At 49.1% G+C, this 19,722-nt stretch overlaps 1 protein-coding gene across 1 annotated transcript in view; it reads right to left on the bottom strand.

The window, feature by feature from the left end:
* Positions 1–19,722, bottom strand: part of SARDH (sarcosine dehydrogenase) — a 94,221-nt gene that overhangs the window by 45,589 nt on the left and 28,910 nt on the right. Inside the window, exons 11-16 of the mRNA XM_050926994.1 lie at positions 14,740–14,881; positions 9,404–9,487; positions 8,860–8,973; positions 7,478–7,616; positions 6,408–6,521; positions 862–1,009 (exon numbers count right to left, since the gene is read on the bottom strand). Coding sequence (XP_050782951.1) covers positions 862–1,009; positions 6,408–6,521; positions 7,478–7,616; positions 8,860–8,973; positions 9,404–9,487; positions 14,740–14,881 — 741 coding nt within the window. The remainder of the gene's footprint in view (positions 1–861; positions 1,010–6,407; positions 6,522–7,477; positions 7,617–8,859; positions 8,974–9,403; positions 9,488–14,739; positions 14,882–19,722) is intronic.

Here is a 19,722-nt window from a genome sequence, read left to right as displayed (position 1 = left end):
GAGCTTGCTGCCACGAGTGATCTCCTGCAGGCTACTAGCAGCACGGGCACCTGATGGGGACCCACAACGGTTGGACTGCCTTGTCGTATCATTGCTGCTGGAGGGAAGTTGGGGGAGGAAGGGGCATGGCCTGGAAAATGCTCTTAATCCTAGGCTTGGCTACAGAACAGCTCTTCTGAGGCTGCACCACTGAGCTCCGCAGAGGGGAATAAACGCGTTCTCAGCACTGCGGAGGCTTTTCCTTCATTATCGACTCCTCATCGCCTTTCCCTGTCAGCAGCCCCAGCGGCTGGGGACACACCAGCCACTTCCAAGTCTTGAACTGGTTTCTAGTGAGCGCTGGCTTGTCACATATGACAGAGACAAATGTAAGGGCGGCTGTGACACGTCGCTAATACACATTTACAGCCCCGCCAACACTCTTCGGGGCCTGCCCCTTTGCCCAGCTCCCGTCGCCCCTCTGGGCTGCGTGACACTAAAACCTGCCTTGCTGGCACTGTTAATAGTTCAGCCGCTCCGGAACAGTGAACCAAAACTACTTGGGGGTCAATAAATACAGACACTTGTCCAGATTCTGCTCTCAGTGGGCACGTCTGCTGTGGGATAAAAGACCCTCAGCATGGCTGTGGATGGCCCAGGTCAGCTGGCTCAGGCTGCAGGGCTAAAAATTGCTGTGAAGACCAGGCCAAGCTCTGGGACCCTCCCCAAGGGCAGGATCCCAGAGCTCAGGTGCCAGCCCCAGCCTGAAGCTCTACACAGCAGACCCCTGGCTTTGGTCACAGGAGGTGAGGAATTTGGACGGAGTTAAATTCAGTCACTTCACAGGGACCCTGGTCTCTTCTCTGGCCTCTCGATGCTTACCTTGCCGGCCCCTGGATGCTGATCATTCCCAGCTCCTCCGAGCAGTCCACCAGCTTGCACTGCAACCTCATGTCCTGCAGAATGGTGGTGATGTGCGACCAGTTGTGCTGAGCAACAGCTCCGCCAACAGCCAGGTAATAGCCATCCCCTGCAAGGAACACGGCCAGTTCTAGAGCCCCGCAGACTCCACACGCAGACATAGGGATCTGTTGAGCTCAACATTCAGCTTGGCAGAGTGCTCCAGAGGCCAGATGCTTCTCGGAGCTGCTTGGGTCTGCCAAACTGGGCTGGGAGCATCCCACAAGGGGGCAAACCCTGCAGTCCTTACTCGGGCAAAACTCCCTTCGAAGCCAGTGGGCTCAGTCCTGCAAGCAGCGAAACATAAGAACAGCCCTACTGGGTCAGACCAAAGGTCCATCTAGCCAGTATCCTGTCTTCCGACAGTGACAAGAGCCAGGCACCCCAGAGGGAATTAATAGAACAGGGAATCATCAAGTGATCCATCCCCCATCGCTTATTCCCAGTTTTTGGCAAACAGAGGCCAGGGCACCCTTGATTCAAATTTAAGTCAGTGAAAGTTGAGGGCTCTGCAGCATCTGCTGGGGTCAAGACCAGCAGGAGTTTTTCCTCAGTAAGGCCGGAGTGAGGTCTGAGAAAGCTGAGGGCCAGATGATCTCCACGATCTTTCCTTTGTTCATCACTTCTGTTTTCTGCAGCGCCAGAAAGGGTAGATCAACCAGCAAAATAGAACAACAATAATAATCAAACCTGATACTAAATTGAAGTTTTGGACAAAGCTTTGAATTAGCTCCTTTTCCCCCACCTTTTTTATGGTCTGACGTCACCTAATGGAAACAGACCCTGGACCTGATCGTCTCTCCTCATCCCATCTAGTTGCAGTCACACCTGGGCAGAGTGGGTGCATAATGTTACCAAACCAGCATGGCGACTGTTGTACACACTTTGCCCAGGTGTGAACACCTGACACATGGTACGGGTTAGGGGAGAAGCAGAAAATACAAAAACAAGATTTGCCTTTCATTCAGCTCCAAAAGCCACACCCATCCCATGGGGGGTGGAGGGAAAGGGTTACTACTCTGGTGTTCCACAAGTCACTCCAAGAGTTAGCATCCAAGGGGAGCGTGATGCAGTCACACAGTGCCTCTGACCCGAACCTCTTAGACGATGTCTACACAGCAATTAAATGCCCATGGCTGGCCCGGGTCAGCTGATGTGCAGGGCTTGGGCTGTAAAACTGCTTTGTAGGCATTTGGTCTGGAGCCTAAACTCCAGGAAGCCATGAGCAGGGAGGGTCCCAGAACCCAGCTCCAGCCCGAGCCAGAACGTCCACACAGCCCAACCCTTCTGATCTGGGCCAGCCACAGCCGTACCATGGGGCTTTTAGTCCAGTGTAGAGGTACCCTCAGCTCCAGTGCTGTTTTCCTATGCAGACAGCTTCCCTGACTTGGCTTAGGGGCTCTATTATCTCCCAGATTGATCTTTTCTTTCTACAGTTCATCTTCAGAGTTCTCCAAGTACCAGGTACCAGCCATGCAATCCTTCAGCATGTGGCACTCCCATTCAATTCAACCGGGGTTCTGTACCCAAGGGCTTGTGAGATTGGTCATTCCAAGCAGCAAGAGTTTTTGTCAAGGACCCTTGAAACAGACAGCAAAATCTTCCCCCGAGGACCCTGGAAGCTGCCACGTTTTCAGCCAGTTTGCCCTACTATAAAATTTAGTATTCCACCCGACTCGGAGGTGTGAAGCCAGTCAGACGTGCAAGGCAAAACATCCTATGAGTACCCCCTGTACATGCTCACACATCCGTTACTGACATCCCCGACACCAGATACACGGAGAGAGCAACAAGTCGCCTTGTCCTCACAGACAGGTTTTCCACAGAAATGTGACAGTGCCGGTTGCGTGCACTCAGTGGAAATGTAGCTGCATAGGTCCCCTGTGCTTTGTACCTTCAATCCAAAGGGATGCAAAGAGGGCAGGAAATGAAAGTCGCCTCTGGAAAAACTCAGCACAAACATATTGTGATCAAGCTCCCTGGGACAGCGAGGCGAGGTGTTTCCACAGTGCATTTCCCAGTCCTATTGCATGACCTCAACTTCTGGGAGATCACTAGAAAGATCCAGATGGAAAAGGCAATCCTCGGTCAGGGTCCCATCCTCAGCTGGAGTAAACTGACATGGAATGATGCTGATTTACATCAGCTGAGGATCCAGCCTGTCAGCCCGGTCTCCATCACAAGATTTTGTGGCATAGCAATGTCAGCTAGGAGTGTGAACAAAAAAATCACACCCACACCCGAGACAGCTCTGCCGGCAAAACTCCCTAGTGCAGACGCAACTAAGCCAATGGAAAAGCACTTCCACCAGCAGAGCTAATGCTGTTCAGGGCGGTGGGGTAGCTATGCAGACAAAACTCCTTCGATCAGCTTACACTGCGTCTCTGTTAGGGGGCTCTGCTGACCCAGCTACCCTGGCTGTAGTGTGGACCAGCCTGCACACACTGCTTCTCTGGCGTAGCTGTACCAGCCCAGCCCTCTGCGCAGGAGGGCATGGAAATGGTACTGAAAATACTTACAGCGACACAGGCCTGATTCTCCAGGGCCCTGCATTCGGTACAGTATTTACGCCTCTGTAAGTGGGTATAAAATGCTACCAGGACAGAGTGGTTGTGTTCTGTACCCATCAATAGCTGCACAAGGCACTGGTCCAACAGAGGCTCAAGCCCTCGTGGGGCATTTGGACGTGCCAGCTGACTGACCAGCTTGAAGCAGGGATGATTTCTATGCTGATGTGGGGAGGGCCAATAAGAATGGAGGGGAAGGCGAGCGAAGAGGATTTCCCCATTCAAAGCTGAGCAATTCCCTCTGACACCACGCCAGGATTACAAGGTTAGTGAGGCGGGGGAGGCAGTCAGGGCTGTTCCATAGGGCCTGGGGATTACATCATGGCCAACGTTTCTGCTGCATTCATGGCAGTGGGAAATGTCACTGAGTCACCAACACCAAGTGGGGAAAAGCCCAGCCTAAAACAGGGATTCGGGAGCTGATTAATGCTCCATAATCGATCCCGCCTCTACCGCTCTGCACTCCCGAAATCTGTCATAACGCTAATAAGTGCAGCCACCTACAGTAATTGAAAAATAGATCTGCTTTTATTAAACTCCTCCATCACCCATCAAACACAGCAGCTCCTTTCCCTTCTCCAGGGGCATGCGTGTCTGTGTTCAGTGATCCTCAAAGGGAGAGAGGAGCAGCACTGGCTGGAGCCAGGGAAAGCACAGGCAGGGGTTGCGTAGACGTTCTCCCCATGAACTCGGCAGAGAGACACACACACACCCACATACACCCCACCTATAACTCTGCCATTGCACCTTACTCATGACTTGCAGAGCCCCCAGCTTTTCTAGTCTCAGGCCACTCCTAGGCAGAGTGCACCCCCACTACGTGGTGGGGTTTACGCAGAGGACAAATGGGCTGTGACCCCCAACCTTGTTTTCACTCAGGACCTAAGTCCAAGCTCTCCTTTTCCCGTGTGCGTGCCGCTCCGAGGATACTGAAGCAGCAGTATCATTAGCAAACAGACGCTCAGGCTTCTGAGGCAATGCCATTTGGTGGAGCCACTGCAGATGAGCAAGATGCCCTCCGCCTCGCAGCAGCCTCTTAATTCCATTTTTCCCCCCATCTCCAGGCTGTTTGCTCTGCTCCCTTCTAATTCCCCTGTATTGCAGCAGATAAGGACCACAGGAGAGGTCGCCCTTGCCCAAGAGCCATTCAGAGCAGCAGGGTCTGAACGAAACCTAATAATGCCAATAATCAGCCTCATCCTGCTTGGTTTACAAGTGCCGGGGGGCAAAAGGAGTGCTAATCCGGTTATGCCAATTGATAGATGAAGAGGAGGGGGGAAAGAAATGCCAGGTGGCTGGTATTAAGTAATGCAATCACCCTCCGAATGCTGGCCAACTGAAGCAATATTCCCTTCCAGCTGTAGTGGAAATCGAAGAGACACTGTCAACGTTGGCAGGCCTCAAACTGAACTTGCAGTGACTCTTCCCCTTTTAATGCTGAAACAAATCTACTGGCTTCCACGGAGCGGGTCGCAGCATTGTCATGCTCCCAGCTCCTCAGCAAACTGGCCCACCAGCCACATGCAGGATTTGGGGGCTCCTCCTACAGTACCTCACAAACCCATCCCAACACCATCCACTAGCTTGCACTGAAGAGCTGGATGAGGCTGATTCGAGCCTCTGCTGCCTGAGCCAACTCGTGAAGGAGAAGCTCGGCGTTCACGGAAGACAGAAGGCCAGACGTGATTCTGGGCTGCGGCCAAGCCAAGCTCAATGCAGCCAGGATGGCTGGTAAGGTGGCTGCACACAACCTCCATGGCTCTTGTACACTGGTAGTGGACAGGTACCAGAAAGGGATAGCTCAGTGGTTTGAGCACTGATCTGCTAAACCAAGGGTTGTGAGTTCAACTGAGGTAAAAATCTGTGTGGGGATTGGTCCTGCTTTGAGCAGGGGGTTGGACTAGATGACCTCCTGAGGTCCCTTCCAACCCTGACATTCTATGATAATAACAGACCTGATGTAAACTAGAGCAGCCCCAGGGCTGCTCTGACTCATGCTGTCTGCAGTGCTTCCCCCTGTGGAGCCAACTAACACCACAGAGTAGCTAGGGGATAGTGAGTTCCCCCAGCCCCCACCGCTTCTTCCAGCATTCATCTTGCACTGGGGCTGCTGGGTGGCACAGGGCTGTTCTCATCCCAGGGAAGACTCCCCCTTATGCTATGGTATTCCCAAGCACGGAAAGCCAGTCTGTGTGACCCTTTATGGCCTCAGACCCGGCATCCAGGAGGGCACAGAATCCAGGCCCCTCTGAAGAGCCATTAGAACATCACGCCAGCACGACCCCTGGGAATGTCTGCCATGCCACAGACATGAGCCCCTTGTTGGAAGGTTGCTAGCACACCACACCCCTAGTCTCCCTATTGCCCTGTTGTGTCCCAGCATGCACAGGCTGAGGCCTGGAGCCCAATGCATTTATGACTCTCACGGGCCTGTAGCCAGTCTAGGGTACTCACACATTTCAAGGAGAGCACAAAATCCAGCCCAGTTGTCTAGGTGGGTGGGTGGGGATTGACTGGAAGCTGGGCCCAGCAGCAAAGCGAGAGCAATGCAGCAAGTCACCTAGGAGCAGGTCCACAGCTGGTGTCAATTATTATAGCTGCACTGACTTCAAAGGAGTGAGGACCATTTACACCATTGATCCCAATGGAGCAATGAGAATTTACAGTAGTGAGGACGTGCCCCTTAGGAGAGAATGTGGCAGCTGCTTAACAGAGCACAACAACACTACACTAGAGTTTGGGACAGGAAGTGAAGGAGAATGCTAAATTGTACATGAAGCTGCAGAGGGAATTTAAACTAAGCTGACACTGCCCATCAGCTCTAATATTTGCCAAGGGAACTTTTACGTCTGTGCAGAGCAAGGGATTATTTCTCTACTTTGGAACACTTGACGCTTTTACCTTCAAATGCTGGGGTCAATGAAGAGACCTGGGTCCCAGGGCTGATTTGACTGACGGTCAGATCACTCTCAATGCCGCCATGTTTATTTAACATGCACGTGTAAACGGTCAGTCCTAGAAACAGGAGGAAAGAGACACTGGAGATCAAAACCTTCCAACAGCATTTTCGCAAATGCCATGTCTGAAAAATACAAAAATCTAACTAGGCATTGGAATCCTTCTAATCACTAATCAGTCCCCATGCAGCCGCTGCTGTGCCACATCATTTAAGATCACTCAGACCTTCCCCCTGTCCCACTCTACACTTGATCTTGATAGGCAGCTCTCTCCATAATTCAGGAGTTAGGTCTCCCATGAGCAGGGACAGCTAATCACATTGAATTGCATGATGAAGACAAAAGAGGACCAGAAAGGAGACCTCAGCAACGCAACTTCCCGTTGTGGTGCAGGCTGGGATTTGAAGCCATCTCTCTGGAAATGAAAAGGTTAATGAGTAATGCACAGTTAACTTCCCTTCACTGGTGAACTGCATTTGAACAAGGAATTACAGCTGAAAAGGGCTGATTTTCCCCTCTCATCAATGTTGCCTGATCGACTTCAGTGGCCATTCCCAGTTTACACTGGGGCAAGAGAGAACAGATTCAATCCCAAATGCATCATTCTTCCACTCAGATTATTAGCAAACTCCCCACTGACATCAGCCTATTTGTTCACTAGGTGTGTCACCACTGCTTATTCCATTGTATGCATTTGCCCAGCAGTGAATTTTAACTGGACTCTGAGGGTCAGATTCTAATCTCAACTGCATCTGATTCAGAAGTCACGGTGATTACGCCAGTGTAAAGGAGATCCGAATGCAGCTCTAGGAGATGGCAGGCAAAACTTTCACACTCAGCTGCTTTCCAACATCGTCAGCGAAAGCAATAATTTGAAAACTGACAGTTCAGGTCAAACAACTTAGGTCTTGTTCAAAGATATAATTTTGTAGGGTGGGTTTTTTGTACCATGCTCAGCAGAAACAGCAATAAAACTGGCATCTTGTAGCTGAAATAAGAAGGTTGAAGCAGTACCTGGTGACTTGCTAACATCAGCAGTAAACAGCCAGTCGGCCGCCTTCCTTGCTTCAGGACCAACCAGGTAGAATTTGCCAAAATAAGACATGTCAAAGACAGCCAGTGCATTTCTGCAGGTTAAGCATTCATTCTTGATCTAAAAATTAAAGCACACCCAGGTGAAGCTAGGTCACCCTCTTCTCCCTCCACAAAAGGAGTTGTCAAAACAAATGAAAACCATTTATATAACCCGGTGGCAGAAACAAAGAAGAAAAGCAGGCATGTGGCTTGTGCCTGAGCTTTCTGTAGCATTTTCAAAATGTTCCTTTAAAAATAGATATTCAAATGGAGCATCCCCAATAACAACACAGTCCCCCACAAGCACACGTATCCTGCTTCTTATGTCAATAACTTGGCTTTTCAGTTGGTGTCATCTTGTCAAATTTGTTTTCATTTCCCCCTAGAATTCATCTTCCAACTGCACGGATTTTGACTGAGTTCTGAATAGGGGATCACAGTGTTGCCGCAATGACACATTACAGTTAGAGAGAGGACTCTCCACTTTAAGTACCTGTTTTGTGGAGCTTATAAACTTGCTATGGAAAAAAAAATTCATGTCCTTTCCATGCGTGTGCTCAACCCAAAAGCAGCTCTTTCATTTAGGAAAGCAACAATAAAATTCCATTTGGCCATTTGTTTATTTTGAGGTTCCAAGCATGTAATGAAGGTGTTTGGAGGCATTTTTCAGTAAAGATGGGTAAAGCTACGATTGGACGCAGTTTTTCCAAACCTCGCCAGCTGGGTTTTCCAAAACCAACACCAGGAATAATGGTGTGGCTCCTGGTCTCATTGCTCTAACCCCACCCCAGTCTACGTGGTACATGTGTGTGGTTTTAAGACCAATGGTTCTGCTCTCCCTCCGCAAAGGGTTCTTCTCAAGACTCACCCTCCTGCTCCAGACTCATCTCTCAAAGAGGAAATGCAATGAGCGTGGTTGAAAAATGATGGCTTGAAAATAACCTGGTTGTAAGTGCCTTGAAAGTCATGCACTGTGCATACGGGCCCCAAAGCAACATTCGACTCCATTTTCACAATGCACTGAGCAATAGAAATTCACCCCCATTGCCCAGCACAACGCCCAGGTACTACTGAATCCAGGGGGCTGGAGTGAATTCCAGCCTGAAAAATTCTGATGTTTATTAAGCATTTTATACTGCTCTGCAGTTATCCTTGTTGCCTCACCAAGTTAAAAGTAAGACAAAGTCCCTCTTCCCAATTCCTTACAGCCCCACGAGACCGCAACAAGCAGCTCAGTTGGCCTTTTGCTGCCCCACGATAAAATTATGAAGCAGAATGGTCCAGAGAAGGAGCCCATTGACTAGCCAGCATTTTCTACTCACAATGTTGTGATGAGGTGGGAAATCAAAGGTGTATTCATCCCCTAGCAGTTGGTTATAGAGGTAGGAGCCGTGGGGCTTTTGGTTATAAGCACCATAGTAGTCGTAATCCAAAACCTGACAACAAAGAGGGGAGGAGAAAAGGACAATGGAGGAAAATAATCGACAATGAAATATCAGGGAAAGGGCTGGGGGGCGGGACCAGCAAGTGGGTTTGGGTTTGCAAGCTATTCTGATGAGATTTCCACCACATTCAAACTACACCTGAAAACCAGCCCATTTGCCATGTTGGATCGGACTGCAGGTGCAAGTTCCAATCCAGAAAGCGGATTTCAGATGCTCCCTCTTCTCCCACCCCTTCCTGAAACAGGAAAGAGTTCAGATTTGAGGTTTGGCTGTTGGAGCATTTCACGCCCATTGCACACGTGCACACACACCCACACCAAAAGCCTCTCCTCGGGTCCCATCGCAGGCCTCTGTATGCCATTTAACAGGTTTCCAGGGCTCTGCCCCATGGTTTTAGCATGAGAAATGCTGCCGTGCTTACCGGAGCTGCGCCCCGCGGATTAAACCAGCCAGGTCTCTCCCAGCCATGCCTCTCCTGGTACACACAGCCTTGCTGGAGAAGCTCCTACGAACGTGGGGCAAAAAAAATCTGTGTTGGAAACACCTGGGCATTGAACATCTGATCAAACCGGTCTCCTCCCCCAGGGTCACTTTCCAGGCTGTATTCCTTCCTGCCTCCGATTGCCCTGGCTACAGCTGAGCAGGGGATTTGTCAGGAAACTGGCTTTGGCTCCAGTCTTGGTTACAGCAGCCTAAGGGGTGCTCTCTACCTAGCACCAGCTCAACGATGGTCCTGTGTGCCAGCTGGATGTTACTGAGATCAACCCTGGCATAGGTAACTGGCATGGCAGCCAGGTCAGCAAAGCCAGGTGGCACCCTTCCACGCTCGCTCTGTGCTCTGAGATAGGTTGGTCTGAGCAAAGAAATGAGAGCAAGGCTCTGCTGAGTTCTAATTCTGGCAACCTGATTTGATAAGATAACAAGCCTTGTGGACAGGGGGGAAGCAGTAGATGCGGTGTAGCTTGACTTTAGTAAAGCTTTTGATATGGTCTCGCATGATCTTCTCATAAACAAACTAGGGAAATACAATCTAGATAGAGCTACTATAAGGTGGGTGGAAAACTGGTTGGAAAATCATTCCTACAGAGTAGTTAGCAGTGGTTCACAGTCATGCTGGAAGGGCATAATGAGTGGGGTCCCGCGGGGATCAGTTCTGGGTCCGGTTCTGTTCAATATCTTCATGCCATTATCTAAATCACTGATGGAGAGTACACTTACAAAGTTTGCGGACGACACCAAGCCGGGAGGGGTTGCAAGTGCTTTGGAGGACCTGGTTAAAATTCAAAATGATCTGGACAAACTGGAGAAATGGTCTGAAGTAAATAGGAAGAAATTCAGTAAGAACAAATGCAAAGTACTTCATTTAGGAAGCAACAATCAGTTGCACACATACAAAGTGGGAAATGACTACCTAGGAAGGAGCACTGCGGAAAGGGATCTGGGGTCAAAGTGGATCACAAGCTAAATATGAGTCAACAGCGTAACGCTGTTGCAAAGAAAGTGAATATCATTCTTGGCTATATTAGCAGGAGTGTTGTAAGCAAGACACGAGAAGTAATTCCTCTGCTCCATTCTGCACTGATTAGGCCTCAACTGGAGTATTGTGTCCAGTTCTGGGAGCCACATTTCAGGAAAGATGTGGACAAATTGGAGAAAGTCCAGAGAAAAGCAACAAAAATGATTAAAGGTCTAGAAAACATGACCTAGGAGGGAAGACTGAGGAGAAGAAAAGACAGAGAGGGGACATGAGAACAGTTTTCAAGTACGTAAAAGGTTATTATAAGGAGGAGGGAGAAGAATTGTTGTTCTTAACCTCTGAGGATAGGACAAGAAGCAATGGGCTTAAATTGCAGCAAGGGCACTTTAGGTTGGACATTAGGAAAAACTTCCTAACTATCAGGGTGGTTAAGGACTGGAATAAATTGCCTAGGGAGGTTGTGTAATCTCCTTCACTGGAGACTTTTAAGAGCAGGTTTCAGGGATGGTCTTGATAACACTTAGTCCTACCACGGGGACTGGACTAGATGACCTCTCGAGGTCCCTACCAGTCCCATGATTCTAAAATTGTCACATTCCCTCCTGTCTGTGGCACTGAGCAAGTCAAGAACCCCTCACGGTGTCCCTGTTTGAAAAGCGGGAGTGGAAATATTTCCCTGCCACCCAGAAGAGGGGGGAGGGGATTTTTTAGCTGGCAGCTGGAGAACACTTGGAAAATTAAAAGCGCAGTAGAAGTGCTGAGTATGATTGTTATTTGCATTAGTAGGAGTGTGACTGTAATTCCACAGGGACGGTCAGAAAAAGACCTGCAGAACAGCAGCCATTGGTGTACCAGCCAGCCAACGTCTGGCTTTTCTGGGACCATGGCACTCTGCTGGGATGAACTCAGGCCCCGGTGAGGATGGTCGGACATCTGACCAACCTGGCCATCTGCTCCACCTGCTTTCCAGACCTGGCATTTCCATGCTGGGAGCTATTTACCCTCCTCTCTCTGCTGAGGGTTCAAGAAATCAATAGCGTAGGGACACAGAGCTAGAAAACCCCAGGGCAAAACCAAGTCAGCGGGTGGGATTTCCCTCATGTTTCTGGTTTCACTGCTCCACACTCTCAACTGTGCCCTTTCCCAAAATGCCCAGTCACATACACTGGCCATCTGTCTCAACCCCCGTTTGGTCACTGAGCCCAAGCTGTGGGTTTGGGAGGGTGGCTTATCTCAGGGGAGTTTGCACGGCATAACCTGAATTTTCACTGCCCTGTGAAGCACCAGACATACCAGGAAAGCAGTTGTGGAAACCAGGGTGACCCTTCCCAAACATTCCTGGTTTTATCAGCATTAATTAAATGGGGGCTGCTCTGAGAGCAGGAGATGAAAGGAAGAGAAGGAACAAAAGACAGGAGACTTGCAAAACAATTCGCTCTGTGCAGGCGACCAGCACAAGAACTTCCGGTGGACATCAGCAATGCACTGGTCTGCACGCGGGTGAATTCAAGCCTCTATAAGGTGTGCACCAGGAGAACGAAAGGGGAAAGAATAGTGGGGTTCATTGGAAAATGCTTCTCATAGACTCATAGATTCTAGGGTCAGAAGGGACCAATGTGATCATCTAATCCGACTCCCTGCACAAAGCAGGCCACAGAACCCTACCCATCCACTTCTATAACAAACCCCTAACCTATGTCTGAGTTACTGAAGGCCTCAAATTGTGGTTTGAAGACCTCAAGCTGCAGAGAATCCACCAGCAAGCGACCCATGCCCCATGCTGCAGAGGAAGGCGAAAGACCTCCAGGGCCTCTGCCAATCTGCCCCGAGCTAGTGAATAAATAACAATACTAACGAGCTAGTGAATAAGTAACAATGATCAGACCTAGATGAAATTCTATGGCTTCTGTTATGCAGACTATCAGGTCCCTTCTGGCCTTAAAATCTATTAATTGGTGCAGACAGGCATTGATTACAAAAGGGAATGGGATTATAGGAAGTGGTGTCTGGGATCAACTTGATATAGTCCTTCCTCCAGCAGTGGCCAGTAAAGAGTCTTATTTATTTAGTTATTGGGCTGGGTGGGGAGGAGAGGGACTCAGGTATTTGAGTAGCTGGGGGAATGAAATTTCTTCCCAGCCCCAGACAATTATTAGTTGGCTTAATGTTCTGAAGGCAAACAATGTGTATTTTAATCTGGCTACATTCCATTGTGCTAGGTGCTGTACAAACAGAACCAAAAGACAGCTCCTGCCCCCATGAGTTTGTAATTTAAATACCAGACAAGAGACAACAGATGGATCAGGTATAAGGAAAGGAAACAACGAGACAGTATTGGTCAGGATAATAGGCAATGATCTCTGCACACCAACGACCTGAATGCAGTGAAGTAATAATACAACAACATCTTGTAGCAAGGAGTTCCACAGGCTCCATACGCACAGTGCCAAAGTTTGGGTTATATTGTGTTGATTGGTAACTGAATGACGATAAGCACAAGGGCCAGATTTTTCCCCAACATAAATTTTTAAAGTAGTAAAAATAATATTCTGATTTAATATTCATACGCCCCCTTTTTCATTTCTTCCCCATTCCCCCCTCCAAAAAAGTCTTGCCTCACAGTAATTAGGTGAACCTTCATGATATTTTTGTTTTGTGTTTATGTTCAGAAAGAACATTTAGTGTTGAATATTTTAGAAATGATCCACGTCTATTTATAAAACACACCCATGTTTTGGCAGTTAGTGTATAAATACCAGGTTGTCAGTCAAATGGGCACCATATATCAGACATGCTATTAAAACAAAATTGCATTCTCAGTGACAGAAAACAACTGAGCTGTTGACAGCAGAGGGGGGTGTGTGTGTGGGATTTCTGTATCGCTCCTCAAGGCTCTGCACTACAGTGCCGGGAGAAGGTGGTAAATGGAGGGGTCAGAATTAACAACCAGCTGAAACTGGCTCAGGAAACTTGGTTTCCGATTCTGATCTTGTTCACACTGGTGCAAAGGTAAATGGAGTCACTTCAGATTTACAGCAGCGTAAATGAGATCAGAACCTGGTCCCCTGGCTGCAAGCAGGTGGTTTTGGTGGTGCTGAGACATGGTAATTGTGAGTGCTGCATGTGCAAAGCATCTTTGAAAAATCAGGCCTCTTTTTTAAGACCCCAAATTTGAAAATTTTGGCCTGATGGGATTGGTTCAAGATGGCATAGGAGGTCAGCAGCGAAGGCAGGAAGAGAAGCCAGTGGTCCAGACTCTATCCACTCAGAGAGCTCGCCCCTCCAGAAAACTAAAGAGCAGTAGGCATCAGAGACCAACCAGCTGCCAAGGGCACCTGCAAAACCTTTTCCAATGAGGCAGGGACCTGGTGCAATCCCAGGAAAGCGCTCACTATTTAAAGGTCCGTCTCCACATTTCTAAGGTCCTGTATCCCTTCTCCTCAATCCCCCTCAAGTCTGCCCGGTACATGTCTCCAGGAACAGTTTGGCATCAGCCCAGTACCAGGCATGGGATCGAGAAGAGATACAAAGCCAATGGCAGCTTTTGAGCTCCCCTTTAGAAACCCTCCTTCCTGAGGTTTCCTGCCACCAAACAGTTTCGCTCTAGCCACACCAGCCCAGCCTTTCTGAGGAATTCGGAGTTGGGCAGTGACAGCTGGGTAACAGATCCCTGGAAACTGACAGGCCGTAGTTGGCTATTAATACAGTGCCATCTGCTTGAAAGTGTCGTCCACCCACACTGCCATCGCCACACGTCACTCAGCTGGGCTGGTTTTTAAAGAGACCCATCATCACACAGGGGCTCAGCTGCTGTGGTGGGAACAGGAGACCTGCAATCACGCTGAGCAGCTCCATCAACAAGACACTGCGACCCCGTGACACCGCTTTGCACTAGCCATGCAGGAGACCCTAGGGCCCAGTTCACCACTAGTGTATTTGGGCACAGTGCCCTTGATTTCCAGGTAGTGGCGCCCGGTCACACCAGCAATGGATCAGGCCCCTAGACTTCAGCCCTGTCTCCAGTCTGGCACTTTCTGAGCCAGGAGGAGGCAGCAAGGGTAGCCTTTTGCATTGCTCAGTGGTTCACCTTGCGGCCAAATAAGCAGCTGCTTTTCTGGGGGCTGAAGGGCAGGCCCGGCCATTGCCCCTGCAACGTTTGGCGAGTGGGCACGTGCTCATGGACAAGCCTTGCTTAGATTTCAAGTAGCTACCAGTGGCAGCTGGGTGCCTTGCTCCCCCATGCCCTCAAGCCAGCATTTCCCAGGGGTTTGGGCACTGACCTCGTGCAGGGGGTCCCTCCTCATGTTGCGCCCGGCCAGCGGCTCGTCGTAGGGGAAGACGACTGAATAGTTCTTGGCGTATGACTCGTGGCTTCGCTCTCGGATCCAGCGGTTGTTGGCGGTGAGAGAGTGGTGAAACCTCCTGAAAGGCAGAGAGAAGGCGACTTCAGAGGCAAAGCTCCCAGCCCATGCTCTGAGGGCCACATGACCTTACAGCAAAGGGAAAAAGCCATTGTTACTTGCATTAGAGCAGCCCCTGGAGTCTGCAGCTGAACTCACAGCCCCTTTGTGCTAGGTGCTGTACGTACACATAGTCAAAGAGCCTGCAGTCTAAACAGACAAGGCAGGCCCCTGAAAATACCAGCTGTGCAGGCACCTCCCTGGCCGGCCCTGCTCCCAGTCCCCTGGAATAGGGAGTCAGGGGCAGGCTGGGCAGAGGGAATGTGAGGGAAAGGATCAAGAAGGCGTGGGCACAGAGCAGATTGCACCATAACTATTAGCCACCTCCCGGGGCCTGCACAGCTGATTATCAGGCCGCAAGGTAGGGGTACCATGCACGCTGCTCACCCACAGCTGTGCCACTTCCCTCAGCTTGCTGTGACCTGTCGCATGCTAGTCCAGCACCCAGGCACTAACAGAGCTCTCCACACCCCTCAGCCTGCCATGATCTGTCACATGCTAGCCCAGCGCCCAGGCACTCACACAGCTCTGCCACTCCCCTCAGCCTGCCGTGACCTGTTGCACGCTAGCCCAGTGCCCGGGCACTCACACATCTCTAGCTCGGCCTGCAAAGCTCCCTGCTTTTGTCACACACACACCCTTAGCTTTGCCATTGCTCCTTGACTCTGCCCCATTGCACCCGTTACTTCAGTCCTGGCCTTCCCACAGTGCCCCCTTCTATTCCAGTCCTGCTCTCACCCCCCAGCTCTGGCCCACATCCTGAACTGGTGTAAACCGGGGTAGTGCCACTCAATTCAATGCCCATTTACATCAGCTGAGGATTCAGCTCTGGTCTGAAAATATCCTGAGCTTCATTAGCCTCTTCTTTGCACCTTGTGTGGTCACCTACCCCTGCACAGGGTGGTCTTGATTCTTCACCTCCCTGAATGTTGTGCTGCCATTTGCACAAGAAGTACCAAAGATGCCGCCACACTGCCTTCATTTCTGGGGGAGGATGCCTGGAACTAGTGACATGAAGCAGGAGCAGAGAGGGGGAAAATATGACTGACCCTGGAAGAAGACACTTTCCAGCTCTCTCCCTGATGACAAGAAAGACCCACTGCCATCACATCGCGCAGCCCGAACCATGCAGGATATGTGAACGCCCGTCAGCGCTCAGCTAAACTGGGGCATAATTGGCATTGACTAACGCATCCGTGTATGAGAGGCCTCAATGCTTCAGTGACGCACTTGTAAAATGTGTGGTGTGCGCCTCTAATAGCTGGTTGTTTGAAGGTTCAGCTACTCCTCGTCCTGTCAGCTAAAGGAATTCCCGCTTTAGGTACTGAAGGTCCTAGGCCCTGACCCTACTCATGCAATAGGGTAAATATAGTTTGTTTCAATCTTTTTTTATAGCCATATTTAACTCTGTTACACAGGTCTAAATCCATTGCAGTGTTTAATATACAGTGCTTTGGCTGCAGAGGTCTCACAAACACTCTGTAAAAAATGGTAAATATCTTAATTTTTCCAGAGGAGAAACTGAGGCACAGAGCAGGGATGTGATTTGACGTGTAGTTACTCAGCAGGGCAGTGACAGAGCTGGGAATAGGACCCAGGTCTCCTGAGTCCCAGTCCAGAGCGCTGTGTACTGGGACACACTGCCTCCTATAGCACCATTGCCTTCATTAGATAAACTGTGGATCTCTACTGAAGAAACCGAGATCCTGAATTTGGTTCTTTGGGTCTGTGCCTCCCTTTAAAGTCTCTGCAGATTAAAAGGTGAGATGGAGCCTAAGAATTCTCATTTATTCTTTATCAAAGCAAATGTAAGAAACAGACTATGTGAGACAATGGACCACAGCAGAACCGACTCACACCATATGTGACCAAGCTGTACTGTTCCCTGAGCTGGATGCTTTTTATGCCACATGGACCAAATTCTGCAGCTCTGATTTAAGCAGATTTATACTAGCATAACTGGGGGCAGGATATTTCTTGAGGAGGGGAGAGCAGGATATTTCAGGTTAAGTTCTGCTCAGCCTTCAGCAAGTCGAGCTGGCCTGCAAATGAAAAAGGAACGAGCCATGAATATTCTTTACATTTTTCGTCCAGTTCTTCCCAGACTGAAATAGACATAAAACCCAAAGCATTCGAAATTTGTTGGACATAATTTCCATCTCTCAAACCAAAAAGCTCCTTGAAGGAATGTGCTACTTCAGCACGTGCTCATATTATTATTGTTAACAGAGACCTATAACTCACTGACAATAACTTCCTAGTCTTTTACCGATGGCACCTTTCCCATCCATTGTCTCTGTCTAGCTGGGGAGCGTGTCTTGCAAAACTGCAGTCGGCTCCCATCCAGCCCAAAGCCCCCAGGTCTGGAGAAGGGGGGAGGGCAGACATCAGGCAAAAGGCAAGACAGAGTATCATTTATAGGGCCTTTTCAAACCATGCTTCAAGCTCCCCTCCCCCACCCCCATTTTTTTTCATGCACAGGGGATGAGGGGGTGCTTAGAAAACAGCAGATCAGACCACAACCGCAACAGAAAACAGGCTTTGGGGTATTTTTAAACAAAAGGTTTGACCTTCTCTTTCCCTGCCTCTTGTCAGCAATAGAATTTTTTAAGGGACTAATGGGGAAGCCGTATCTCCCCAACTCTCCATTGAGGTTAATGCCAGGGTTTGAAGAGATTGTCATTCTGCTACAAGGCCTCTGGTGTGGCGAGAGGGGTGGGGAAGGGGATGCTAACATGTGCAGCCCTTTCATGTGGCTTTTTCTTCCACTCTACTCTGTGCTGATTAGGCCTCAGCTGGAGTATTGTGTTCAGTTCTGGGTGCCACATTTCAGGAAAGGTGTGGACAAATTGGTGAAAGTCCAGAAAAGAGCAACAAAAATGATTAAAGGTCTAGAAAACATGGGAGAAGACTGAGAAAATTGGGTTTGTTTTGTCTGGAGAAGAGAAGACTGAGAGGGGACATAATAGTTTTTAAGTACATAAAAGGTTGTTACAGGGAGGAGGGAGAAGAATTGTTCTTCTTAACCTCTGAGGATAGGACAAGAAGCAATGAGATTAAATTGCAGCAAGGGAGGTTTAGTTTGGACATTAGGAAAAACTTCCTAACTGTCAGAGTGGTTAAGCACTGGAATAAATTGCCTAGGGAGGTTGTGGTATCTCCATCATTCGAGACTTTTAAGAGCAGGTTAGACAAACACCTGTCAGGGATGGTCTAGATCAGGGGTAGGCAACCTATGGACAGGTGCTGAAGGTGGCACGCAAGCTGATTTTCAGTGGCACTCACACTGCCCGGGTCCTGGCCACCAGTCCGGGAGGCTCTGCATTTTAATTTAATTTTAAATGAAGCTTCTTAAGCATTTTAAAACCTTATTTACTTTACATACAATAATAGTTCAGTTATATATTATAGATTTATAGAAAGAGACCTTCTAAAAATGTTAAAATGTATTACTGGCACACGAAAACTTAAATTACAGTGAATAAATGAAGACTTGGCCCACCACTTCTGAAAGGTTGTTGACCCCTGGTCTAGACAATACTCAGTCCTGCCATGAATGCAGGGGACTGGACTAGATGACCTCTCGAGGTCCCTTCCAGTCCTATGATTATTGCTGGGGGATACCCCAGAGCTGAATTCCCCTGGATTTCAGGACAGTTGGGATCTGGATCCAATACTTTGCAACTGTCCTTTTGTCCTGCTGTGTAATGGACTAAACATCTTTGTATTTGGGGAAGCTCAGGTCTAGTTCTGTAGCTCATACCCATCACCACCCCCCACTTATCACCTGCATTCATCAGCGGTTAGACTCAGCACAGATACTTAGGCACGGGAGCCCCAGAGGCCATGCAGACTCGTAGGCTGGAAAGGAAACCCACTGGCAAAGAGCCTTTCAAACAATAATCATGGGCGTCAGGCAGGTCAGCTCTCTGGGACCTGGTCTTGCTTGGAGGGCTGGGATTGGGGCCTCAAAAGCCACAGTTGTCTGGTATATCAGCATGCACCACTTCCCGTGTCATCGCTCACCCACCAGCCCTCTTCCTGGAGCATCAGCCAGTGTACCAGGGCAGTGAACATTTGACAGAAGCAAGAGCAGCAACCACCAGCAGATGAAATATTTACAAGTGAGCATTTGGAAGAATAAATATTTAAATATGTGGAAAAGGGAGCGATTTAAAGAGGTGTATAAAAATAATTTAAAAAAAAAAACCCCAGCAAGGATTGACACTGGGTTCGTAACTCTGGGAACCACAAACCAACAAACGGGCTGGGGTGTGACTTGCCATCTGGCAGAGACACAAACCAATCTGGGGGCTAGAAACTCCATTACGCATAGAAGCTATTAGAAGCTCCTTACCAAGCCTTTGCCCTGCCCAGATCCCTGTTCGGAAAACTATGTTCTGCTCCCCTGCATATTCTTCATGTGCTGTGAAACGTTCAGCAGCTGCCACATTCCAGCCAGAGGTGGCTGTCTGTCAGTGGTGGGTGAAGTGATAGATACATACATAGGCACACGTGAGAGGCAAATTCACCCTTGGTGTAACTCCATCAAAGCCAATGGAGTTACATGAAGTCACACATTTTGATCAACATGTTTTGAAAGGGCTTTCGGATCTGTCAAGCTGAAAGCTTCTGTGCTTGATGCTGTGTGCATGCTAAGATGGCGTGATCATTATTAGACATGGAGGGGGAGATTGTAATAGCTGCCTGGACAACCCAAATCCCTTCATTAAATTCGAGACTCTCAGTTGCAGTTTACAGAGATGTGACAAAACTGCAAAGCTCATATCTGGATTACAAACC

The sequence above is a fragment of the Gopherus flavomarginatus genome, chromosome 17 (assembly GCF_025201925.1).
Source record: "Gopherus flavomarginatus isolate rGopFla2 chromosome 17, rGopFla2.mat.asm, whole genome shotgun sequence".
NCBI lineage: Eukaryota > Metazoa > Chordata > Testudines > Testudinidae > Gopherus > Gopherus flavomarginatus.
Note: the sequence above shows the minus strand (reverse complement) of the source record. Positions and strands in the feature narration are given on the sequence as shown.